Source organism: Sceloporus occidentalis, unplaced genomic scaffold (assembly GCF_023333645.1).
Source record: "Sceloporus occidentalis isolate IW3139 unplaced genomic scaffold, rSceOcc1.0.p SCAF_2, whole genome shotgun sequence".
In the NCBI taxonomy this organism is placed as follows: domain Eukaryota; kingdom Metazoa; phylum Chordata; class Lepidosauria; order Squamata; family Phrynosomatidae; genus Sceloporus; species Sceloporus occidentalis.
This window is the reverse complement of record NW_028316982.1, coordinates 47,132,847-47,160,415: the sequence shown is the minus strand read 5'-3', so window position 1 is coordinate 47,160,415 and position 27,569 is coordinate 47,132,847. Positions and strand designations below refer to the sequence as shown.

At 40.3% G+C, this 27,569-nt stretch overlaps 1 protein-coding gene across 9 annotated transcripts in view; it reads right to left on the bottom strand.

Annotated features, from left to right (window-relative positions):
• LOC149318233 (period circadian protein homolog 2-like) overlaps positions 1 to 14,883 on the bottom strand; it is a 47,855-nt gene extending 32,972 nt beyond the window's left edge. For 4 of the 9 annotated variants that reach the window (XM_089509267.1, XM_089509271.1, XM_089509273.1 and 1 more), the window contains exons 1-5: positions 14,655 to 14,883; positions 4,851 to 5,287; positions 3,575 to 3,729; positions 1,849 to 1,970; positions 722 to 923 (exon numbers count right to left, since the gene is read on the bottom strand). In XM_089509267.1, the coding sequence (XP_089365393.1) occupies positions 722 to 923; positions 1,849 to 1,970; positions 3,575 to 3,729; positions 4,851 to 5,086 (715 nt within the window). In that variant the 5' untranslated portion in view covers positions 5,087 to 5,287; positions 14,655 to 14,883. Of the gene's footprint in view, positions 1 to 721; positions 924 to 1,848; positions 1,971 to 3,574; positions 3,730 to 4,850; positions 5,288 to 9,630; positions 9,798 to 14,654 lie in introns of all 9 variants that reach the window. The other 5 variants (XM_089509268.1, XM_089509269.1, XM_089509272.1 and 2 more) reach the window with 5 other exon arrangements.
• Positions 14,884 to 27,569: the final 12,686 nt, after the last annotated feature.

Genomic DNA, 27,569 nt, shown 5'->3' with positions numbered 1-27,569 from the left:
ATATAAATAGATTATTTTATTACCTTGTTAGTGGAAAGAAATGAAATGGGGCAGTCCTAAACACAGAAGATTTGTATCTAACAGTGACTAATGAGTTTGCTGATTAAATATAGCACAGTGCTAAACAAACTCCCAAAATACAATCCCTGCATAGTGTATCTTCTAGTTCCATTCAGATATAGGCCACAAATATGTGTTAAAAGTGGCCAGGAAAAAATGCAACATTAAAACCTGAAATTCCACACAGACTCACCTGAAAATTAAACTCCTCTGAACAGTTTGGACTTACTTCTCAGTAAACACCTCTAGGAATGGCAGACAAAGTGTGGTCTAGGGAACACATCCAGGCTACTTACTATTCTGAAAAAAAACACCTCTTTCCTGGTCTTAAAATAGCTGAGACCCTGCCTCCCAAACCTGGTAGAATGGTCCCCTTGATGGTACAAAGGTCATTTTACAGTAGTTTCATTTTTTAAAAATATAGGGTTGGGGGAGCAGGATGTTTGTGAAGTCCATGCAACCTTGGGAAGTAGTCCAACCTGTTAATTTTTATTCTGAACAACTGTGAGCCACACATTTGAAAAAGGACCTATCAGCATTTCTGAATACAATCACTGCTGCTAAGAAAAGCCTAGAAGAATGAATTGCTCCCTTACAAATGCTTTAGATTTGGAGCTAAAATATATTTATTGCAAGCACAATTGAATAATTTAAGACTTACCAACTCCACTGCAAATACTCCAAGATGGCAATCTGTATGGAGTAGTAGCACTATAGAACACACTAACATCCTGAGGTGCCAGAAATTCCACAAATCTGGCATTTTTAAAGAAATCCTTCTTACAATGAAGAATAGAAGCAGCCTGATCAGAGATGTATAGAATTTTTCCAGTAGCCAAAGAAACAGCTACAGCAAACATATCCTTAAAAAAATCAAACATAATGCAAATTAAGTGAAAGCAATTTCAGTGTGGGAAAATATGTACAACTTCTGTGAAATACAAATGTGCCAAATGAATAAGACATATTAACCCTAACATTTTTCCTTCGCCTACTGCTGTCACCTAATGCCAGCACCTCTCTGTATAACTATCAACATTTTTGTAATCAAAACATGGCTTTGAGGCTGAATCTGAAGCATGTTTCTAAAATGTTGTGTCCCCCTTCAGTCAAAGTGGGCAACAGAATTTTAGGACTGAGTAGATAAGTATCTTTAACACTGTATTCTATCAGTACATCTGAGGAAGCAGACTGAAATATATGAAAGCTAATGCTAAAAGAAATCAGTTAAAGGTGCTTTTGGATTTCTCTTCCCCCCCCCCCCCTTTCCTTTTTTATGCTAAAACTGACAAACACTTTTAAGGCTTTGAAAGCAATCGCATCATATTATTCCTTGTTTCTTCTTCTTTCACTTTGTTCTTTCATGTAACCTTCCTTTGTACTCAGGGAGAGAGCGAAGTTCCCATTGCAAGCAGAATTTGTCTACCATAAACTGATAGGATGCAAGTAGGAGGTTCATGGGATGTTCCTATATTTTTTCAAAATAATAAAAATCTCTGAAACAGGAATCTTTTAGGATAGATTAAGGTGAACAAAGGGACTGATATAGGATCACCTGTGAACTTCATGAAAAAGGAGGGGCTAAGCATGCACCTTCCTATCTTAGGTATAACATCATAACTGCTATACAGTAATGAATCTCCTCTGACCTGGATTAGGCAGTTATTATACCAAGAAAACAGAGTCTATACAAGGTGACATTTAGAACAAAATTAAACAATTGATAAAACTTCTAACTTAAGCTATAAAGGATTATTTCCACATGTATTTGTGGTCAGTAATACTCACTGCATTCTTCATGATGTACTCTGTAGTAATGTTTTCAACATCTTCAACAGTATAGGACAATACATCAAGACCACAGGGATAAATCTCATTAGTCATCATCAACTGATAATATTCTTCACTGGCTACATGAAAACAACAATCAGTTTTTACATTCCTAATAACATTATTTAAATCAACCACAGTCATATTTAATGAAGTTGTGGTCTAGCTTACAATAAAAATAACTCATACCTAATTATATTCTTGGACAAGTAACAGAAGAGAAACACCTTATTCAACAGCTTTCCTGAACATAACAATGTATTTTTCCTACTTCAAAAAGACTGAAGTCTTAAACAAGCCAACATTGTATGGGGAATCCTGAAATGGCCACAAGAGATGCCATCACAATATGAAAGGTAAAAAGAAAAGAAAAGGAGGGGGGGGGGCGCTCAGCTGACTGCCTCTCTTTCTTCATTTTTTTATAGCTTAAATGGTAAATCTTCTGAGCAAATTCTCAAGTTTTCATTCCACCTTCAGTGTACCCAGTGTTTTAAATAAATAATGAACAGAAAGAAATCAGCTTTTCCAATATACATTTTCCTATATATGGCCTGAAAAGCAAGTGTAGGAAAAATGTACTGCTCCTACACAACCACTCTGCCAATTGTGTGCATGTGTGTACATGTGAGAGACATGCATGCAGACACAAATTGGAAAGGTTCTAGTGGCACTCCCTTTCCTCTTTACCTAGTCTTGCAGGTTCTAAGCCAGAGGTGGGCAACTGTGGAAGACAAGGGGGATGCATTAGCCCTTCAGGTCTCCTAATGTACAGACCTCTCCATATCTACTTCTGCATATCTACTTCTGCAATATATATATATATATATTTAATGTGGTTTGCTTTTGTTTGGGGTTACACACACACACAAAACCCCAAACAAAAAGCAAAACACATTAAAAAAAACCTAATGTTTTGCCCCTAATGGCCTCTAGGAAACATAGGGACACGCTTTTGCCTGTCCTAAGCCCCAGAAGGTGTATATTATTATTATTATTATTATTATTATTATTATTATTATTATTATTATTAAACAATAAAAAATAGAACATGGCCACATAGCCCGAAAAACATTTTGACCCATAGGGGGTCCAGGGAGACGCCAAATGTGGTAGAAATGCCCTTTATACCTCCTAGACATTGTTCTGGGGCATTCTGGATCATTTTTAAACCCTGGTGGGGCCCAAGCCTCAAAAACAGTCGGGGTATGCAATCTTCCCACCCCTGTTCTAAACAGGGTTTAAAAAAATGAATATTTAAAAAATTAAAAGGAGGCATAGGCAGGTGGAAGAAGGGACTTAGGGCAGATGGCAGAAACATCATGACAATAAGGTGAGATTGGACACACACACTTTTAGCTGTCACAATTTCCATGACAACCAAATATACAGTTGTTGTTTTTTTTTTAAATCCTTTGGGGTGGGAACATAACACATTAAAATACTGCAGAAATGAAGCAAAAATAAAAGAAAACATTATGTGACTGACATTGTGTGACTGACAAAAGTAGAAGTTTTTAAAGATCCTGCTATTTACCAACACATTTGCCCTGCTTGGAAGAGTCCAGAAGGATAATTATTCATTCAGACCCACTCTCTTATCATAAACTAGCTTTCTACTGTATCTCGAAAATGCAGTTTTAATTTTGCCACTACTATTTCTAATAAAAATGATTGGTATAGTTACCTTTAACTTGCTTAATGCTTCTAAGTGCATATTTCAGAGTTGCTAGGATACTAGATTTGCCTTTGATCCTTTTATCAGGAGGAAGATGACTTTTTAATTCTTGCAATGTTTTTATCAGTTCCTTCTGAGTTTTAGATTTCGAAGTCAGTTCATTGCTAGATAATATAAACACAAAAGGAAATATTTTGAATTTAATTTTTACTCATCAAAGCCCAAATTTTTAACTTAAATTAACAGTGCAGGTAATAGGAGTTATACTGTTCTTAAGACATTTAGCACATGCTACTTTTGTATTAGCTAGACCTCATGTCCATAACGTAACAATTAAAAAAATATGTAGTACGCTAATCTTCATTTCACCATTATCTATTAGTAGATGGATTAGGTTTTGTATGTGCTATGTTTAGGATAAATGCGTATTAACTGTTCTGATAACAATTCAATTAGTTCAATTATGCAAGCCCTATTTTCATTTACACTAAACCAGGGATGGGAAATAGTGGTCTTCCAGATGCCCTATCACCACTTTCCACTGGCTATGCTATCCATGGATGATGGGAATTGTGGACTAAATGTATCTAGAGGGTCACTATTTCCTATCCTTCTACAGAACAGTTCAATATATTAGAATCATGCCAGACTGAAGTCCACCACTGAGAGTGGTGATAATGTACTAGCAATATGATTTAATCTATTTGCTCAGGCACATGAATACCCATCAGTTTTATTACCTGCATGGAAAGCCATCTACTTTCACAATGACATGAAAGTTCAGCGCACGTTAATACTTCTTACCCCTTAATTTTGGTAAAGCGATCAGGACCCAGTCCCAAAGCTCTTCAGTAAAAGTTTCCTATACAGGTTTAACTTTAGCTAAAGTATTGACATAATGTTTAATCATTTTATTCAGGCTAACCACTGGCAATCAGGATTTGAAGCCAGCAAACTGGCCTCAGTCAGGAAAGGGGAAAGTTTTGGATAGAGAACACAGTTTGCAACTCTGTCTCTTGGTCTGGGTTATAGAATGAACGCTGTCATTTTTGCCCTGGCCCAAAGTTAGCAATGATGCAATCAATTTTAACATCACCTTAATCCTCACCTGAAATTCTCCATCTTTGGATTTAAAAGTTCAATGTAATATAGTTATCTCAATAAAAACAGATATACAGTACTAATACAGTATTTCCAAAGTTGCACTGGTACAAGTTGCACATAAACTATACTACATACATTTATGGGATCAAAACTATTATTTTATATTAGAACTACAAAGTACCTTTTATAACATTCTAAGGATTCCATGATCATAGCCATTTCTTTTCCATTTTCTTCACCCTCACTAATATGGCAATCATGCCCACTGGAGTAATTTTCATTGGCATCATTTGCACTTGATCCCCCATTCATTTCAACATCTACCTGAAGAAGACTCAGATTTTGTTCATTCTTCATCTGAATATCCATGCTTTCTACCATTATTTTACCATTTGCCATTTCCAAATAGTCACTCATTTTGAGGAGAACTTTTGAAGGTCAGTTGCCACAACAAAATATTCCAGAGTTCAGATTCCAGAATTTAGAGGTTAATTCTTCAGTGAAATGAGATAACATCTGTATTTTGCAAAATCAGAAGCAGTTTTGTATTTTCCAAGCAGCATTTGTGCAATATCAGTGTTCACTATTTTTCACACCTTCACTTTTGAGTTCATAAACCTAGAGGGGAAAGAATCAAGCAGAAAAATATGTGACAAAAATTCATGAGTTTGAATGGATCTACTTAAGTATGATAAACACTTCAGTCATGTAATTCATATGGCATTATTGGACTGCAACTCCAAGCATTCCTCACAACAGCTAAGACTATTGGCAGTTGCAGTTTAACAACATTTAGAGGACCACAAGATTCCTCTCTAGTCCACAAGGTGAAAACTAGTAAAATGTCCTATGCTTCATGTTTTGACTTCTCTGGGGAGAAAAAAAGACATTTAAAAAGCATTAACTGTATTTTTATGTAAATGCAAGTTTGCTAAAGCAATAATTATGTTGAAGCAAAGGACAACAAAGTAGTTCAGTGGTCTAATTAGTGACTATTACCCAACTGATCTATGACACATTCTGTAGTGCATTACAGTAAGGACAATGGCACGATTTTTTGAGATTAGGCATAAACAGACTAGCTTGCAAAATCTACTTGGTTTACAACTTGAACTCCAAGATCCTGACTGGATTCAGGTGCAAATAAATATATGCTTTTATATTTGCAAGCCATATTTTGTGCAATCAGTCATTACTGCTCATTCCTAGATGAAAAAAGGGAAGTACAGATAGATTGTCTAAAAATGATTTCAAAAACTTAATGCTGGTATCTTTGGGAGATTAAATGGACCTCCAATGAACCAAACATTTACATACCCTAGTTGCTGATTTTCCAGAGATTTTCCCCCCCAAGTTCTCAGAAACATATACTATTCCTCTTCTTAACAGCTAGAGATGAATGCAAGGTATCTGTTTTCAATTGAAAAGGAATTATAATTTATGGACATTGCTAAATCACATAGCTAAATGATAGCCATATCTGCATTCATTCTAGTAGGAAAACCATACATAATTTCAGCTGTCCTGGCTCCTACCTTCACTGAAAAATAATGCAACCCCTATGAAATATTGCTTTGGCCCTGTGGGCAGAAATATCCTAAAGGAGGGGGTATAGCTATTGGTTGTGTTCAGTAACAGGAGGGGATCTGCAGAAGATAAGAGCTGTAGTTGCCAGGGATAAGGAATAGGTCCCCTTCACCTTAAAAAAGATAGTAGGATTTTGAACTATGTGCAGTAATTAAAAAACATCATGATAGGTTCACCTTAGAGTTGCCATGAGTCTGAAATGACTTGAAGACACACAACAAATAATAATTAGAAGGGGACAAAAGGGTAAATCCCTTAAACATGCACAGCAGCATTCGGTGGGAAGTCTCATAAATATACACATTTAAACCTTCTACTGAAATCAGAAGACCTTACTTCTAAGTAAACATAGTTTAACGTGAAGTTGAAGGCTTTCATGGATGACATGCATAGTTTTTTGTGGATTCTTCAGGCTATGAGGCCTTGTTCTAGAAGAATTTATTCCTGACGCATCCTGGCAAAATGTCAGGAATAAACTCTTCTAAAACATGGCCTCATAGCCCAAAAAACCCACAAAAAACTAAACATAGTTTAGATTGTAAAGATGATATGTTGTTTTTAAAAATGAACAATGAAAGCAGGCAGAACTTATACTGCCTTATAGAATTAGCTTCTGCTGCTTGACTGCTTGAGCATTAGATTATCTTGTAGGAATTTTTTTTATCTTATGTCTCAAAAAGCAGCACAGGGAAATCACAATGAAGTTAAATTGATCAAGAATTGACAGGTGATTCATATGGATTGGAAAGAAATGGTTGAGGCATTCAATTTACTTCTGAGTTCAGCAAAATTCATGCAGTTATGTTAATTTTGAAACAGGGAAACCAAAAATCCTTTTTACAATGAATACATTTTTAAGATACTTAGTTCCAAAGGCTATTCAGCCTCAAAGACAAAGTATTGTCTGTACAGTAATTCTGTTTTGAAGTCCCTTTGCTTGTTATCAGCCCAGAAGTAGAGTGATAATAATACTAACAATAATAATGATGATAATAATAATAAATATTTATTTATATCCCGCCTCTTCCACTTCGGGAATCGAGGCAGGTAACAGCAAAGTTAATACAATATATAACAATAAAAACAACAAGCCCCACAAGACCCCGACCCAACCCTCCCTCCCAACTATAAAACTAAACAGTAAAAGATAGTTAAAAAGTACATAACAATACATCAAAATTAAAAAACAAATCACAAATAAGAAAAATAATAAAAGGAGGGGATTCAATTGGTTCTGGACATTATCAATCGGGGAAGGCCTGCCGGAAGAGAAAGGTTTTTGTCGCCTTTTTAAAAGCCTCGAGAGAGGATAATTGGCGAATCTCTTCCGGCAGGTCATTCCAAGTTTTTGGAGCGGTGACAGAGAAGGATCTCCAGGAGGTCATCGCCAGTCTGGTCTTTCTAGATTGTAAGAGGTTTTTCCCGGAGGATCAGAGTGTGCGGGAAAGATTGTATAGGAGGAGGCGTTCCTTCAAGAAGACTGGACCCAGGCTATGTAGGGCTTTATAGGTGATAACCAACACCTTGTACTATGCCCGGAAGCTAATAGGCAGCCAATGTAATGATTTTTATGGTCGAACTTAGATTTTCCAGTGACCAGTCTGGCTGCAATGTTTTGTATCAATTGGAGCTTCCGGACGTGGCACAAAGGTTGCCCCATGTAGAGCGCATTGCAGAAATCATGACGAGAGGTTACTAGAGCATGTACGACCCTTTCTAGGTCCTGCTGCTCCAGGTAGGGACACAACTGGCGTATGAGCCGAAGCTGATAACAGGCACTCCTGGCTGTCGCATCAATCTGAGAAGACAGTTGAAGCGACGAATTCAGGAACACCTCCAAGCTGTGGACGCAGTCTTTCAGGGGAAGTGTGACCCCATCTAGAACTGGCGAACTTATCTCCATACCCCGATTGGGGTTACCTATCACAAGTACCTCCGTTTTATTTGGATTCAGGTTAAGTCTATTTTCCCTCATCCAATCCATTACCGACTTCAGGCAGTCATTCAGGGGGGAGATGCCCTCCTTGGCCACTGAAACAGTCCGAGACATAGAGAAATAAATTTGGGTGTCATCAGTGTACTGATAACACCCCGCCCCATGTTTCCAGATGATCTCACCCAGCGGCTTCATGTAAATGTTAAACAGCATGGGAGACAGGATGGCGCCCTGAGGGACACCAGATGTCAGCTCTCTGATAGAGGAGTAGCTGTCCCCCAGCATCACCATCTGAAATCTGCCTGAGAGGTAGGAACGTAGCCACTGCAAAGCAGAGCCAGTGATTCCCAACTCTCTCAGGCATTTCAGAAGGATACCATGATCTATGGTATCGAAGGCCGCTGAGATGTCCAAGAGCACCAACAGGGCCATACTTCCCCCATCAATGCACAGACAGAGATCATCGACCAAGGCTACCAGGGCATTCTCCACTCCGTATCCCAATCTGAAGCCAGTTTGAAATGGATCGAGATACAGAAGAATGCTACACCAAATAGTTTTCAAGATCTACTTTCAGAGCAGAGGAAGAGGCCTCCAGTATCATTGCTTCAACATCTATCTGATGTTGGAGAATAAAAGGGTTCCCCCCACTCACTGTGCCAAGGACTGGCACCATAGTGAGCCCATTGTCTACAGAGCCTTCTCTCCTAGAAACTCTCCAGGGGCCAGCACTAGTCTAGGGATCACCACTATGAATAGCATTGTCCTAAATCCTACCTTTATCGTGCTGATTCACAATTATTTGCCATCATAATTGCTTGCTGTTTCAGTATCTTTTTATTACTGTTGTAAGCATTATATTGATAACTCTTAAATCCTCTCTTCATTTTCCATGCACTTACTCCCCCCTTATACACACTCACAAACAGCATTTAATAACTGAAAATAAAAAGAATTAACAAAAAGAATATACATCAAAACATACATCATATCGAATATACATCATACATTATAGCTAAAATTCACACAACTGACGTTGTCCTGAAATGTGGATTAAGTGGCATCTAATCTGTGCACAGTCCTGCAAACCGGCCTCAAATGATTCCCAACATTTTCAATCACTTTGAGAACTCGTAGCTGAATCTAGCTATTTAACATTCTCAATGTTTATAAGAGGCCAAATAAAATTTATAAAAAAATTAAACGACTGCAGCAGCAACCAAACAAGATGTGAAAATATATTCACAATGCTGTATATTCACACTTATCTAGAAGTAAATACCCCTGAGCATAATGGGACTTACTTCTAAGTAAGCAAGAAGAGGATGAGATTGCTAAAAGTACTTTTAAAAAAGGGCATATGCAATATTGCTATTTAACTTGAATAAACTATTAAGTGTTATCTTAACTCAAATTATAAGTTATATACATGCCTTACCTTATATTTTAAAAAGAAAGGTTGGCATGAATTTACATCATGGTCCCTCCCAGCTAGCATCAAATGCATGAAGTATCTAGGTCCGGAATGTCCCACATGAACTCATACTTTGCCTCTTCCTCTTCTAATGATAATCCTCAGCCATTAGGGTCTGGACACCTCTAGAGCTATAAAATATAAGAGAAATATTGGGGATCCCCCAATGATTTTCTCTGCAAATATTTCTGAAATACAAAATCACTAAAGAAAGCCACAGTAGAGCCAACCCTCTAATACACACCACTAGGTACAGAAATGCATTTAGGATTTCAATACTGTATACGTTTAGGGGACGAACAGGAACAATCATTCTGCAGGCTGTCTTCCATGCACATCTTCATTCTACACAATTCCTAGTATTCCAAATGAGTTAAACCTTACCTTAGGAAGATTTAACTCATTTGCGAAGAGAAAACAGGTGAGAAATAGAAAACACACCCCATAAATTAAACTATCTAACTAGAACAGATATTCACATCTGAACATAATTTTCAAGAATAAAGTCTGGTTAGGATCAAATCAAAGTAGGATGAGACAAAGTTAGAGGGCTTCTCAAAAAATGCTGCAGTATCCTTTTACCTACTTCCCATATAGTCTGACCCTCTTCTACTGAAGTTATGAAGATACCTTCAGCTTCAATGCCACTGCCAGCACAATCATAGAATTGCAGAAATGGAAGGACCTCAAGGACCATTTAGTCCAAATTCTGCCAGTGAAAGACTTCAGAGTTAAAATTATTTATTTATTTCTGGTATTTATATCTCGCCCTTCAGCCCTAAAGGTTATCAGAGCGGCTTACAATTATTATTTTTAATTAGATGTTCCCTGCCCTCAGGCTTACAATCTAAAAATGCACCTGATGATCCCCGAGTAAGGGGAGGGCCCACTGTATTTTATTTGTCCTGGACAACTTTCCATTGGTGCAGTGCTCAACTACATTAACTCTCCCCTGCCACATAACTCTGTTGACTTAAGTTTGTGGTCTATTAAGACCCATACATCAGGGGTGGGCCTCTGTGGCAGGCCCAGGGGCCATTCCCACTCATATCGGAACTGCACAGACTACCTACATGCCAAAAACCTGGAAGCAACCAGAAGTCTACTTTTTGTTTTGAACAGTTTGTTGTTGTTTTTTTATTTAAGAGTGCTGCCCTCTGCTCCCAGCAGCTCGTTTAACAGTTGAATTGATACTCCTAGAGGTGTCTGTGGGGTGAAACAGATGGGTGGCTTGGAGTGGCCCCTGGCCGCTCCAGCTGCGATCAGGCCCCAATTGGCCCAGGGCTGTGGCAACCGGATGGCTCACCCTGAAAGCAGGCTGCCGTCGTGGTCCCAAACCAGATGTTGGCAACTCCTTTGGCTGGTGGCTTCAAGCCTCCTTAGGTGGCCTGGGAAGGGGCCACGTGTCATCTGCATGCCATGCTCCTGAAACAACTGGACACCGCTCCCCTTTTGACCTCTGTGTTTCAGGCCTGAGAGAGGCAATCTGTCACACTCCTCCTTTTGAGGGGCTACAAAAGGGTCAATCTAGAGAGTCTGTAGGGTTTAAGGGGTGCAAAAACAGCGTTGTGGGGCCGTATACAATTTCTAGGCTATACTTCCATCCCTACTCTTGATTCTTTTCACATTTTTGCTTTGAGTTCAGGTGTCACTCACTCTATATTTCTGTAGCCGAGTAATTTGTTTTGTAAGTCTGGCCCAGTTATCTATGTTGTTAACGTCATTTTGAATCTTGCCTCTCTCTTCTGAAATTTTAACTTTCTAATGCAACAAGCACCCCCTCTATTTCTTCATCAAAATCATTTATTGAACAAAAAACATAAAACTATACAGTGGAGTAGGTCCCATTGAACTCAGTACAATTTACCTATATGTTGAGGTGGGAAACATGTAGTCCTTCAGATGTTGTTTGATTGCAAGCCCCAGACAGTATAGCTAATGGTAAGGAATGGGAGCTTCAGTCCAGAAACATCTGGAAGGCTTCATGATTCCCAACTCTGTTCTGAGTAAACATGTGAAGAATCAAGCTATGGAAACATGGCTTATGAATATTTTCCCCAGAAACAGCAAAGGTTTAAGCAAGCTAATTTCCCTTGAAATCGCACTTTAGACAACATTTCCAATAGTGCCTAAATTCAGAAAGCTCTTAAATATGAGATACATGTTTATTTCCCCCTTTTTTTAAAAACAAAATTATAACATGGCCCACAAAGAACAGTAGATACAATTTGCCATTCTTTTTCTAACCAATAATTATTTAATTATGGAAACTGCCATATAGCATGAAATGTAACACTTCATATGCAACTGTTAGCTCACCAGAGAAATAAAAGACACAAACATGATACCGAGTATTTGATAGCAAAATAATCTACACTAGTTTAACATTTAATTTGATACAATGAGAACTAAAGATCAGCAGACTCTTGTATAATCAATTGTAAGCCTATGGCCTTGCTAGAAAGACACAGATAAGCTCAGTTACATCACCCTGCCATTCCGCATATTAGAACAATGCACTTAGGGGCCCAGGACACAATTAACAAGACACAGAACCAGCTAGCAGAGAAAGTTGGCAGCAGCTGCATTTAAAATCTCATCTTGGGATTCTGAAAGTGCAAGTGCAGCACTAAGTGTAAAGGATAATTCTATCTTACTACCCAATGCCAAGCTCAGATGATTAAACTAAGCTCCCTGGCTCAAAGCCAGTGTGTAGTATAACCAACAGAGTCCATGTAATATGAGCCACTGCTCCCAGTTTAAATACCACATGCAATTTAGTGCAGACCCAGTGCTGGTTTGAATAGAATGTGTGCTGGCCAAATGGCCGTAATAAAGTTATTATTATTATTATTATTGAATAGAATGAGTATGATTTGATTCTGCCAGGCAGTTACAGCACAGTCCTGTACATGTCTACTGAGAAGTAAAGCCCATCAAGTGCAAGAGGACTAGGTCCCAGGTATGTATGTATAGGACTGCAGCCTATAAAGACTGTAAAGGTTTACCAGCTTATTTACATACATCATTATTTATTTTTATTTACATACACATCATTTTCTACCCCATTTTTCTCACACTTATATATCTCTAAGGGATACTCACAACAAATGAAATCACAGTAACATAACGGTACCAAATAAATCACAGCAAAATACAGTGTTGTGGATTGATACATAATGGGTTCACAGAAACATAACACACACATTAATACATGTGACACATACACACAATATCATTACTCTGAAGTCACAAAACCTGTGCACAGATCTCTTTGTGAGTGGGGGGAGGGGGGGAAGAGAATTTGATGGTGAAATCATGTTTCCATGACCATAACCTTAAGGGTTTAAAGATCTTCAAATTAGACTCTAGTAGGCAATACAACAATGGTTAGTACAACAAAGGTGGGCAACACACTGGTTTGAATGTATTCCTCTAGTTGCTTCTGCAGTCCCCTCCAGAGTCCACACTGCTGAATACTGTAATATGTATAAATCCCTCCCTATTTAAACAAGGCAATGGGTTGTTTTCTACTGTAAAGGGGGCATTCATGTAATACCTTTGAGACTAACTCTCTGGGGGGGGGGGGCAAAACAAAACAGTTTTAACATCTAAACAAGGCAATACAGGATGCCTGCAGCTAGTTGTGTTTTTTTAAAGTAGAGCTATGCTTCCATGGTACAATATTACAAGGCAAGTCCCATTCCGCACATGATGTTCAGCCGGTAAACAAGCAGTGTTCTTGTTGCTGCTTTTCCTTTAATGGCCCTAGTGGATTCCAGCCGCTCCAACAACTGTATCAACTGTCCATCCTTACCCTGGGCATCTATGGACTTCTGTTCCTTCCCATCATGAAGATACCATTATGGCTTCGTTATGGCTTCCTCTCACCTAGGCCAACCTGCTTTTTGAAGATATTACCTCCTCCTTGATTAAGAAATCCAGAGAACTTGGAAGGCCTCACACGCCCCACGCCCTTGGCTTAATAAAAATATTGTTCTAACACAAATGTCAGAATCTGTTTTTGTTGTGGATCTGCTTTCTATTCTCCCTGCTTCTCTTATGTCTTCTATCTGCCATTTCCCTATCAAATTTTCACCCAGGTTCCTTGAACCGACCCATTAACTGTATTTAACCAAGGCAACAATCACTTGCACAGCCAACCCTCCCTCAGCCAGGGATATATAGTTTTTTATCCACGGATTCAAGTATCCACGGCTTGAAAAATACTTTAGAAATAGAGAAATTTCAGGAAGCAAACCTTGATTTCTCCATTTTGTTATATAAGGGATGCCAGTTTTCTGTGTGCCATTGTACTGGATGGGACTTGAGCAGCCATGGGTTTTGGCATCTGTGGGGGATCCTGGAGCATAACAAGGGTCCGCTGTTTCTGAGAGCCAGGATGTCCCCTGCCCTGCTCACCTGCACCGTATGCGCAACCTCTCTATCCAAATGACTGGACTGTGTAACGAAGATGATGGTGAACAGTCAGAGCTCAGGGTGACCAGATGCCATCACCGCAAAGGAGGACAAGGCACTGGGAAATGTAGGGCATTGCGAAATACATGCTCCTTGGCTCCGAATGGAGGACGCTTTTTGGAAACTCCTCCCAGAGAGAAGGTTAAAGTGTAGGGCATGCGCAGGAAAAGGAGCCTAAGACACTGGCGCCGATATAAACAAACCCATGCTTCGTAGCCTTCTTCGGAAAACGGAGGGCATTTCTGGAACTCCTCCCGGGCAGAATGCAGGGCAGCCCTGGGGAAGGAAGGAGGCACCCTGGGAGTCCATGCTCCTTGGCCCCAAATGGAGGACACTTAGGACTTCATCCTGGACAGAAGGCAGAAATGTAGGACAGGGCAACAAACTCCAACTCCCAGAATTCCATAGCGAAGAGCCAGGCAAAGCGTTAAAGCGCTGCCAAACCGGGTTATTTCCCCAGTGTGGATGCATGCACAAAGGTCCGCTGGAGGAACAGTTTCGCTACTTACCTACTTACCCTGACGGAGGCTTTCCCTCTCCTGAGCGACTGACCCACTGATGACGGCGGGAGCCGGGCATTACACAACCGCTCACGCTCCTTCCTGGCTCCCTCAGCGCTGGGGCGGAGGAGAGGCACTTAATCACCCGGCCCCTTCTTCGACCCCTTCCTTCCTTCCTTCCTTCCCTCTCTCAACTTTGGCTGCTTCATACCGCCACAAACGTGACCACCCCTGAGCGAAAATCTCCACCTCGGGCTCCGATTGGTTCAAACTGCAGAAAGGGGCGGGCTAAAAAGCAGCTCCCTGGGCTCCCGTTGGCCGCCGTGGACGTCACTCACGTTGCATAAGCTTCACGTGTGACTCCATGTTTTCGCGGCGTTCTTCTTCTAACTGCAGCCTCTCTTCCCCCCCGGGGTCCTCGTGCGCCCGTAGGTGGCCAAAGCGTGCCTGTCTGGAGAGGGAGTGAGGGGAGGGCTTCGTGCGTCACTAGGAGGAAAGGCTGGCAGTAATGTCAGGCAGTTGTTAGGGCTGCCCTTGGGTTCTTTTTTTGTTTGTTTTAAGCTCTATATAGCAGTGGTTCTCAACCCTTGGTCCTCCAGATCTTTTGGACTTCAATTCCCAGACGTCCCAGTCAGTATGCTCACTGTTTAGGAATTCTGGGAGTTGAAGTCTCCAAAAATCTAGAGGACCAAAGGTTGAGAACCATTGCAGTACTATATAGAGTTCTTAATTTGAATTTAACAATCAACCCAATACACTGTGTAAATTTACAGCGCTCTCTCTCTCTCTCTCTCTCTCTCTCTCTCTATATATATATATATATATATATATATATAATAACAATACACTGTACATTTACAGCACTATAATACACTGTGTAAATTTACAATGCTATATAAATATATATAAAGTAATAATCATACACTAAATTTACAGTGCTATATACAGTGCACCCTTTGTTTACGCAGGGGATCTGTTCCAGACTCCCTGCGTAAAACAAATAATGCGTATGCTCAAGCACCATTTAAATGAATGGGGCTCATGCACATGGTGGTGTGGTGGCCAGTCAGGAATATATATATATATATATATATATATATATATATATATATGTGCCATTGGTATGTGAGGGTGCCAATTCAAATTACAAATCCTTTGTGTATGGAAATGAAGTTGCAGGTCCAGTTTTAACAATGGTTGTTAATGCACAAAGACACCGGAAACTGGCCTTTGTGCAAGGAGATGATGTGGCAGATGCAGTTTTGCAATGGGACTTGCATGTGGTGAGGGGAATAGATGACTGTAGGGCACCCTCCCCCCCCCCCAACTGATGGTCTCAGTTCCTAAGACCATCAGAAATATGTGTTTTCCAATCCTATGAAAGGGTCGTTCGACCCCCAAAGAGGTCGCAACCCACTGGCTGAGAACCGTTGCACTACACACACTTCAACACTATCTGACCCCATCCTCATGGCCCTACATTAATCTATTCCCCTCACCACAGGCTAGTCCCAGGGCAAAACTGGATCTGCCATTTATTCTTCATGTACAAAGACCAGTTTCCTATGTATTTGTACACTAACGACCACCATTAAAATTGGACCTGCAACTTCATTTCCATACACAAAGGATTTGTAATTTGAATGGACATCCTCACATACCAGTGACATATATATGTCTGTACCTGGCTTCCATTCCATCAAATGCATCTGAAGAAGTAGACTGGATGGATGTGAGAGCTGGATGGTAAAAAAAACAAAAAACAGAAAGAAAATAAACTGATTTGAGATGTTGTGCTGGAGAAGAGTGCTGAGTATATTGAAGACAGCCAAAAAAAAGAACAGCAAATGGGTCCTTGAACAGGTCAAGCCTAAAATCTCATTGGAAGCCAAGGCCTGTTACAAACTGCCAAAATAAAGCTGCTTCAGGTCTCTTTGTTTAAATGATGCATGCATCTGAAGAATCCGGAAGCTGCACCTCCGGACTCTTAGGACCCATGCATCATTTAAATAGCATACCTCCAAAGAGACCCGAAGAAGCTTTATTTTGGCAGTCTGTTACAAGCCTATGATGGTGAAATTGATGCTGTTGTACTTTGGCTACATTAATGCAATGAGAACCCATGACTCGTAAGGAAAGATAATAGGAAAGGTAGAAGGTAGTAGAAAGCGAGGAAGACAGCATGCCATATGGATAGACTCAATCAGGGAGGTCATGGGCCTAAATTTGTAGAACCTAAGAGCATTGGAAGGCAGGGAGGCTTGAAGATGTCCCATCCACAGGGTCACCATGAGTCAGGGTCAACTTGCGGGCAGTAAAAGTAAAATGGTCTTGGTTTTTCTTGTCATCAACTGCCCTCGAATCAGCCTGACTCATGGCTATCCTGTGAATGAGACATCTCCAAGACCCCCTATCCTCCACTGCTTTACTCAGTTCCTGCAAATTTAGACCCCTGACCTTCAGGCTATCCATCTAGTGTGTGATGGTCCTCTCTTTATAATCCCCTCTACCTTTCCAAGCCATGCCTTCTCATGATATGTCCAAAGTACAACAGCCTCAATTTGATCATTGGCTTCCAGGGAGAGTTCAGACCTGATCTGATCAAATAGCCATCTGTTTGTCTTTCTGGCCATCCATGGTATTCTCAGCACTCTTCTCCAGCACCACAACTTAAATGAGTATATTTTCTTCCTATCCACTTTCTTCAGCTCTCACATCCATATATTCCCCAGCTGATGGGGAATACAATGGACTGGGCAATTCTAACTTTAAGGCTTAGTTGTATATCTATACACTTTAGGATCTTGTCTGGTGCTTTCATAGCTGCCCTTCCCATTCCTAGTCTTCTTCTTGACTGCAATCTCCATTCTTTTCAATGTTCGATTCAAGGTATGGGAAATCTTTAGCTTGAATTTATGTAGATCCTCTGTGGTTATTATTTGCCATTAAATGACATTAAATGGGGTCCCTTATATAAAATGGCAAAATCAATCTTTACTTTTTGGATTTTTAAACAAATATATATTTTCAAGCTGTGGGTGGTTGAATCTATAGATGCAGAATCCGTCAAAATGGTTGGCCAACTCAGACACTTTGTAAAGTGGAAAGCAGTAGGAAAAGAAGAAGACTACACTACGGTGGATAGAAGGAATCATGATAGCCACAGCCCTGAGTCTGCAAAACCTGAGCTGGACTGTTGATTAGAGGATGACGTTGGAAGTCTCTCATTCATAGGATCATATTATTATTATTATTATTATTATTATTATTATTAATGTTTTATTTTTAAACCGCTTTTCCGTGATGATCAAAGCGGTGTACAAGTAAAAATTGCAATAACAAAATACAGAATACAGAATAAAAATTGCAATACATAAATAAAACTTTCAATAAAAACATCCCAATTATACAAATTAAAACCATCACATCAAAACCAAGCCAGCTGAATACGGTCAATAATACAATCCATATTGGGGGGAGTCACATGGTCTCAAGGGACATCGGGGAAGGCTTGCCGAAACAAGAAGGTCTTGAGTCTCTTTTTAAAGAGATCCAGGGAGGTGGTGGAGCAGAGCTCGTCGGGAAGGGTGTTCCAGGTCCTAGGGGCCAAGATGGAAAAGGCTCTTTGCGAGGATGACACATATCTTGTTGTCGGGATCCTCAGCAAATTCTTCCCGACTGACCTGAGTGTGCGGGGCGGATTATATGGGGAGAGGCGGTCCTCCAAGTACCCTGGACCCAAGCTATTTAGGGCTTTATAGGTTATAACCAACACCTTGTATTGTGCCCGGAAGCGAACAGGCAGCCAATGGAGATCTCGCAAAATTGGTGTTATATGGTTGGCCCTGGAGCATCCAGTGACCAACCTAGCTGTCATATTCTGCACTATCTGAAGCTTCCGAGTTTGGTACAAGGGTTGCCCCATGTAGAGTGCATTGCAGAAATCCAACCGAGAGGTTACCAGAGCATGTACCACTGTTTTAAGGTCCCCCCGGTCTAGGTAGGGTCACAGCTGGCGTATCAGCCGAAGCTGGTAACAGGTGCTTCTGACCGCCACATATTAAGTTGAAGCCAGCTTGATGGCACTTAACAAAAACTGATGGGTAAGGGTTTACTTCATTGCTTGCTGTCTTGAGAGGATGAAGTTTGCCTTTTGTTACAGACTTAAAGATGGGGATGTGGGAACCGTAACTGCTTGAATTTTCAGGAGAAATTGGGGAGGGCATCTGGAGCCTTCCAGCTGTTGGACAGACTCCAGCATCTGTAGTTTCTAGGCATTCTGTCCAGCCACCTTGAGGGATGTTATGAGTTGTAGTTCCACCATATTTGGAGGACCAAACACTCCCAAAGACTGATTTATAATAAGAAAGAGGGAACTTGTGATCATCCAGATGTTGGACTGCAGTTCCCATCATCCCTATGTATCATAGCCATTGCTGAGAGATAGGGCCAGTGGCTGAAAGTTTCCCACTTCTATTATACAAGCAAAGCCATTTCCAGGTCATGGGAGGCTATCCTTCCCAGAAGTGTCATCTAGTGGGCTCCTTCCTATAATGGTGGCAAAACAAGAGCAGTGCTCTGAATCACTGCTAGGTCACAGGAACATGCCACTTTAATGTGCCATATTGTATTCGCTGCTACAGTCATCCAAAGCAGGATGGAGATATTTAAAATAGCTTCTCTGGAGATTCCTGTAGACTTTATTTCTCATTTCCCTGGAATAGATGCTTTGTAAGAGACTTAGGAGCTGCTTAGGATTAGAGGACACGTAGGGCAGGCGTGGGTGGTGATCTCTGCTGAAGTGCTTTGGGCTCTGACACCTGTCCACGGTGCTACCATGGAGATTTCATATTCATAGGGTCACCATAGGTTGAAGCTCACTTGATGGCAAAACCAGCCAGAACATTAATTAGAACTGCTTATAGAAACCCTACAACTTCTCTGTTCCAACAGTTTCACCAGCTGTAGGTCTGTTTGTGGGCACAATTCAATGTGCTAGCTGCAACATACAGCTAGGTTAGGTCCAGGATATTGACAGATTGTATCTCTTCCTATGAGCCTGCCTGGACCCTGAGATATGCAAGAAAGGTACTTCTTTCAGTCCTACCACCTTCACCTTAGCACAAGATAGGACCATCTTAATGGTGGTCCCAAATTTTGCAATGCCCTCTCTAGGAAGGCTAGGATGGCTTGTGCTTGCTTTCCTATCAGCAGGTGAAGACTTATTCAAACTTTTATTCAAGGCTTTTAAGAAAAGGCTGTAAGAAGGGGCTCTATTGTTTTAAACTGTACTGTTTAAACAGCTTCTCCACCTTTTATGTATGTATTAAATTCTTTTAATATTGTTAATAGTTTAATTTCATTTTAAATTTGACTTTTTAAATTTTGTTAACTACATTGTAATCTTTTTAATTTGTAAGCTTTCTTGAATCCCAGTCTTGGGAAAATGTGGGATATAAATAAAGTTAATAACAACAGTAACACCAACTGCAACAAAAAGCTGCCCATGTAGGAATGTACTGGCATCAGGCTGACTTATGATGCAGTCCCATACAAACTGACACAAGAGCAAGCCTTGTTGAACCCAGTGAAATTTGATTATATTTAGACATGAATAGGAATTAGTCCTTTAGAACAGTGTCTTTGACCCCTTCAGACGTTCGCTTCCTAGGATTTCTGTCCATTGGACATATTGGCTTCTGGGAAACACATGAAGGGCAAAAAAAGGTTGAGAAACACTGCTTGAAAATATTCAGGTGGGTCACCCATGGATGGCACAGTGATCACAAGGATATTAAGGACACTGTTAAGAATGTTATCAGCCCCAGCAAAATCTAATGATGGATGGGCCATCAAAGAGGATGCAGTCTGAACTGGCATCTGTGTGTTTTTACTTGTGGGACAAACAGCAGTATGTATTTGCCTGTCACAGGAGTGAACTTTTGCCACAACTCCCTGCCCCTCAAAAAGCCCAACAGTGCAGTAGGAGATCCAATTACAGATCCCCTGTTGTTTCTTCTAGTTGTGGCTCAGATTAGTGGAAAGAGCAATGGGCTGGGTTTTTGGTAACCATGCAGAGAGAAATCTATGATACATTACATTGATTTTTGTAAATATAAAGGTAAGCCTAATTAGTTTTCAATAATGGGTTAAGATGGAGCTGCTACCTTTCACCTGGTTCTATGGATTTTTTCAACATCATTAATTAGGTTGGAGGAGCATTGACCAGTGGAATTCCTCAATATGGCTTATGGGAAGGAATGTTCCTACATTCAGTTGTGAAGAGAAAACCAAAGGTAAGGAAGAAGACTGAGCAGCTGAACTGCACAGTCCCAAGGAGTGTTCCTCTGCACTGACCTGCTCAGCTTCCATTGCCAGCTTTGCATTATTCTCAATGCTGAGAAATGCAGGATTGGTAAAGCCAGCTCAGACTGAGGTGGTGATGACCATAGCTCAGACTGAGCTTCGTCTTCATTGCATCTAGCTTGATGGGGAACTATGTGGGGCCAGTAAAGCTGTGATGTGGATTTTCTGGGGAAAGTGGGACTGGAAAATTTTCCAGTGATGTAAGCAATATTATCTTCTTTCATCTATTTGGTTTGTTTGTTACATTCAAACACAAGCAAAGCAGGTTCAGATCTGGTCAGTAGCTGATGAGAGACTGTGTATGAATACCATGTGCTGCAGGCTATATTTCGGAGGAAGGAACTGACAAAACTACCTCTAAGTATTCCTTGCTTAACAAAAGGCTATGAAATTCATTTGATCTCCATACATTGATAGTTGACTTGAAAATACACACACACACAAACATGGAAATAATATTTTATTTTAATATTTTTGGAATATTTAATATTATAAAAAGAATAGTATATGGCTCCCTTACATATAACATAAAAGGGTTACTTATCAGTTCTGTTCCAGGTTGAGAAAAATGGGTTTTGGTACAATTAGTTCAACATTCTGTTTTACTAAAGGACTGATGGTGCTACAGCAGCATAGCCAACTAAGTCATTTCCCTACCCCCTGTGTATGTATATATCTCGTGTGGGAAAGTTTCCATGGAAAAAGTAGCATCTACAGAAAAATACAGCACATGTGGCTGAGACTGATCTGAATGACCCAAAGTACCTCATAAGACCGCACAGCTCAGTGCTTTGCATATCTTGCATCTTCCCCAGTGAAAAACACCTCATAGTTAGTTAGGCACTCATTTTTACTTTGCACAGTGTTTCTCCTTGACTGGGACACAAGCAGAAGGAATTCTGATGGCTGGTCTTCAGCTTAGGGGCTAGGTATGTCCAGCTGGCACGTGGGCAAAGGAGTGGATGATGCCTACCTGCTAACATCATTCAGCTTGCACACTGGAAGGCTTCCTGACGTAATATATACATGTGCTGCATGATTCAGTCTGTGGTTTCTATTCATACTTTGTTTTATTCTGTTACAATCTGTGTTGCAACGTGCCTGTGGGTTCCTTGGCAACAAGCTCAGTAACGGTGGATGAATGTCTTTGAAAGACAGGTTGCTTCTCATCACCCATCTTTCCTCATGAGGGATATGGTGTGCCCTAGGGTATATTCAAGCGTTGTGCGGAAGCACAGTGAAGCCCAACACGCTACAGCAGAGCCGTTATATCAATATTTATTCATTCAAAGCATTTATAACCTGCTCTTCAACTGGAAAGGTTCTTAGAGCAGCTTACAGATCAATGGAAACAAGATGGACCCTGACCATAGGTATACAATTTTAAAAAGTCAAACAACTGAAGTGGCAGAAGGGAAAGGGGAGGGTGGAGGAAAAAGAAATTGGACATTAGTTCTTAATCATATCAGGTTCTTATCTTGGTCAGTTGTAAAGATGCCAGGGGTTACTTTTTTTTTAATCACAACCAACTGGAGTGGAAATATTTCAAAGCGGTGGAACCAAACACCGTGGGATTTGTAGTTCACACTGCTTTCTAACTTTTCTTATTTTTCATTCAAATAGATTACCACTCAGTACACCTGAGGATCTTTTGCATGGCACAGGTGTTTTCCTTTCCCAGTTAGACAAATGTGTGCAGGGAGTGTTCCTTAAAAATAAAACATTTGAGAACTATTGCTCTAAATTATTCCTTTGTTTAAGTGCATGATTTTCACAAAAATCAATAAGGACCTTTCTTTGGAAATCAAGTAGAACTATAAAGGAAGGCCTTTATCAAGTACATTTTAATGTTCTATTTCAATGTTCATTTTTGTATGTTTTTAACTGTATTGTTCTTTTAAACTATAAGCTGGCTTGAGTCCCAATCCTGGGAGGAAGGTGGAATACAAACAACAACAACAACAACAACAACAACAGGAAGAAGAAGAAGTAGAAAGAGGCAAGGTGTCCCTATGGGCTTCTGACTCTTTTCTAGAAGAAGGAAGAAGCTAATATAATAGCTGCAATGTCATCCAACCTGGGATATTCTTGGGGCAAACCCACATGAAACTGTCCAAATGGAGGGAACACAAACATTAGGAGTAAACTATAGCTTCGTGAAAAACACTAATAAAGAGATATTATGGTGGAAATGTGGAATAAAGTCCAGAAGATGTAATGGACTATTTATTTCTTCCATCTGGTTCACTTGACCCATTATCAGTGCTAGATCTCTGTTTATATAAAATCACAGGGAGAGATCTGATCATCATTTCATATGACTTGACAAAGCACTTCTGTTAAATTCAGACAGCATGAACCACAATGTATAAAGCAATCTGGATTTGTATCTTGAAGTTGGAAACTGTTGCTCATTTTCAAAGCCAACCTGCCTTTTGCTTCCTATCTCCAGCTGTGGGAGCCTTTTTCATTTGTTCTCAGCAAGGCAGGAAGAACTACTTGACCCCTTTACATAATTTCTTTTACTTTTTAAAGAGGTAAAAGTGATTGACAGGAAAGTATTTGCTTTGGTATTGACATAAGGATATATTTCATTTAGTAATATTCTGTGTGTAAATTGTTCCTAGAATTGTGCTTAAGTAATTCCTAAAGGTTCTTTTTTATGGTGGAGGGGTTTGATCTTGTTTTGGATTTGCACACATGATAAAGAGGGTAGCACTAGGTGGTAATACAGTTCTAGGAACAGTTTACACAGGCTATTCCAAAGAGCACCACCTCAGGTTGTAAAAGCAAATTTTCATCTAGGTCTAGCAGATTGTTTATTTATTTATTATTTTGTTTCCTGTAGCTCCACTTTCATTGCTCTCAATTATCTTGGGGATGTCTTCATATGGATCATTGTATAGACACTGTGCAGTGCTGTCCTTCCATCTCTGTTCCTTTAAAGCTCCAAAGGTTCTTGACCAAGACACCTAGCATTCATATTGCTCCATGAATGCCACATATACATGTACTTCCTTGTGTGTCTTTGATCTCATTGTGTCTTTGATCTCAGTGTGGTAGAGATGGCCAAACTCATGTGTGTTCTTTTAAATGTTTATGTTCATGTAATTTTAACTGAGTATTTTAATACCCTCATTAGTGTAATTGTATTTTTGCACTGTTCTGCTTGTATTTTCACATTTTAAAAACCTGTTTTGTTCCTTTTTTGTTCTGCTCTGTGAGCCACTTTGAATCCAAGGACTGGGGAAAAGGCAAGATATTTGTAAATGGCCTTTACATTTTTACTGAAAGACAAACAAAAATATAGGAGAAAAGTTAATTAAAAATGACAGCAGCAGTGAGAAGTCATCTTTGCATAAAGTTCTTGAAAAGATAACCAAATATCCAGATAAGTATTAATGCAGAATTAATGTCTATAAGCAACATGTTCAAATGCTGAAAGAGTTGTGGGGTCCTGCATCCAGTGAATAACAGAAGATGGACACCAATCTATTCAAAGCTGCAGGGTATATTTTTAAGCTTCTGGAATGACAAAAGGAATCCATTCCACTGACCAAAAGTTCAATTTGAAGATGAAGATTATGGCTGCAATTCACCAAGGAAGTTTAGAAATCTGTAGCCACTGTAATTACATACCTATGTAGTATCTTCTACCCTCTCCTTACTTATTGGGAAGCAGCTACTGTGATCAAGGGGTGTGTGTGTGTGTGAATGTTCCCCTGATGGTTGGGAAGCAATTGACTAATGTCCTCCTCACTCTCATAAGCGACCTTTGGTGAAATAGGCAGAAGTATAGTTCCTGTTATAATGCCCCCTTCCCACCTGGAATTTCTTGCATGGGGGTGGTTGGGAACATCAGTCAACTGTTTCCCTACTGACAAGGGAACAGACCCCTGTCAATTACAGCAGTTGTTTCCTGGTAAATTGGGACCGGGGGGGAGTCTTTTACAGTCCATCTGTATCCCCTAAACTAGGGAATATGTAGGGATTGTGAACAAGACCAATCAAAAATGGGTAACTCTAGGTTGCCACTCATAATTGCCTTAATAACGTCTGGCCAGCTCTGCAAAATGCAAAAACTGTTTCAGAATGGAATGAGTTCAATTGATGATCTTTGCCGCCAAAGGAAATTAACACTAGGTACTTTAAAACAATGACTTTTAAAAGGGTAGGATAAATCTCACCATTTATCAAGAAATTTAGTGGCTAAGGTTGGTGTGGGGGAAATATAAATAAGGCAATTATTTGAGGAGTTAACCACTTAGTTATTCCTGAGCTCTGTCCCTGAATAAACAGTGACATGGTTGTAAAGTGCAACTAAAGAGAAAAGTTTTGGAAATTTTACATGATGTAATGATCCTCGTATTTTTGATAACTCGCAAGATCCTGTAAGTAGCAGATGGTCCTAAGAATAATATTGACAGATATTTTGAGGTATAAATAAGGTGTTAGCAAGGTTACGTAACTGGTACTTAAAATGATATTTGGAATTAGCAAGAAGAAAAAGATATCATAGCTCAGGGAAGCACGTAGTAGAATCCAGGAAGGAAATTTTATTTGTGTTTGTCAATGACTGTTGAGTTTGTTTTGATGTATGTGATATTTTGTTTTTTGTTTCTTCTGTGTAATGGGGGGAGGGGATGATATTGGGAAGGGGTGATGTTAAATGTATGTATTGTATTGTTTTTATGTACTGTGGTATTAGGTTGTAAATGTACATACATGATGTTATGTTTATATAATGTAAAAAAAAAAGTAAAGTGCAACTAAAGTTGTAATATACAACATAGTTGCAGAATATTTGGAATGGGAAGTGAGTATGACAGTGTCAAAGAATGGAGAAAAATACGACATTTTGGAATAAAGGAAACCAATAAATATAATTCATACCAAATTAGTAATAATGGGGGTTTGGGACTTTCTTTGCTAATGAAAAACCCCCAGAGTAAACATGACAGGGCAGTGAAGCTTTACTTTCAAAGATGTTAAACTACTTCTGAATAACCTTTAAATGGGAGAAGAATCAAATCTCAGTATGCTTTCCTGTCTAGTGGAAATGTGCATTGATTCTTCCATGTTTCCAGCTGTGCTGTCCCTATGTTTTGTTAGCCATCTTTAGTTGTTTATGCCCTGGTAACTGTTGATAGCTTCATTCAAGTTCAGCAACATCCTTGCTTGAAAGAAATATATTTTGTGTGTCTGTACATAATTCCTTCTACTCCTTCACTAAGTCAAAATTTCATGCTTTGCAGATTCCAGTTTCTCAAAGACTTGTGTAGATCTTTACATGATCTGCTTGGTTTAATTAATATAAACGAGAAAGAGTGACAAATGGGTTTTTAAAAAGAACGAAGAACTAAGGCTGGGCGCTCTTTTAACAAGTCGATTGATTTATACTCCAACTGGTATTAATCCCTCAGTGTAGTCAGTGGCCATACTCAGAAGAACTCTGCCATGTTAGTGACTCTTGTGTTGGCATGCACTTCCTGAAGCAGGAGAGAGCATAGGCTGAATGGCCACATTCTGTTGCCAAAAACTCTCACAGAATCAGAGTTGGAAGAGACCACAAAGGCCATCAAGTCCACCCCCTGCCATGCAGGAATACACAATCAAAGCACCCTTGACAGATGCCCATCCGGCCACTGTTTAAAAACCTCCCAAGAAGGAGAGACCACCACACTCTGAGGCAGTGTATTCTATTGTCAATCAGCTCTTACTGTCAGGAAGTTCTTCCTAATGTTGAAGTGGAATCTATTTTCCTGTAGTTTGTATCCATTGCTCTGGGTCTTATTTTCTGGAACTGTGGCGGGTTACATACCGCCGAAAGGCGGCGGCCTGCACCTACCCCTTTCCCAGCTTTATCGGGGCCTCAGCTTCCAGACCGGCAGCCTCCGAGGCCCCAATCCACCGCTTTGCAGGCTGCGGGGGAGCGGCAAAAGGCCGCTTCCCCGCGGCCTGGAAAGGGGTGTCCTTGGGACACCCCAACGGCAGCGGGGACTCCCAGAAAGGGGCTGCTCGGCCCCTTTCTGATTTGCATCGCTGGTGCAGCCTTCACATGGCTGCACCAGCGACGCAAACCAGGAAGGAGCTCCATTTCGGAGCTCCTTCCTGCTCCGCCGAAAGGGCACATTAAGTGTCCTCGCGCGGAGCGATGTGTCACCTCCGCACCGCCTCATTTGGAGGCGGCGCGTTCATGATGCCATCATGGCAGCGGCTGTGTGGAATGGCCACCACCATTTTGTGCATGCGGAGCACGTGCTAGGGTTAGGGGGGTGCGGAAGCACCGCCCCTTCCTAACCCTAGTACGCGCTCTGCGCGTACTTTAATGGCAGTCTGTAACCCCCAGTATAAAACAAAGTTACTCCATTTTCAGTATAGCATCCTTTCAAATATTTAAACAGCGCTATCATATCACCTCTTAACCCTACCTTCTCCAGGCTAAACATACCCAGCTCCCTAAATCACTCCTCACAGGATATGGTTTTCAGACCTCTGGCAGGGTCTTTCAGTTTCCAGGAGTGGAGATGGGGCAGCTCGCCGATAATTGTATAGCAT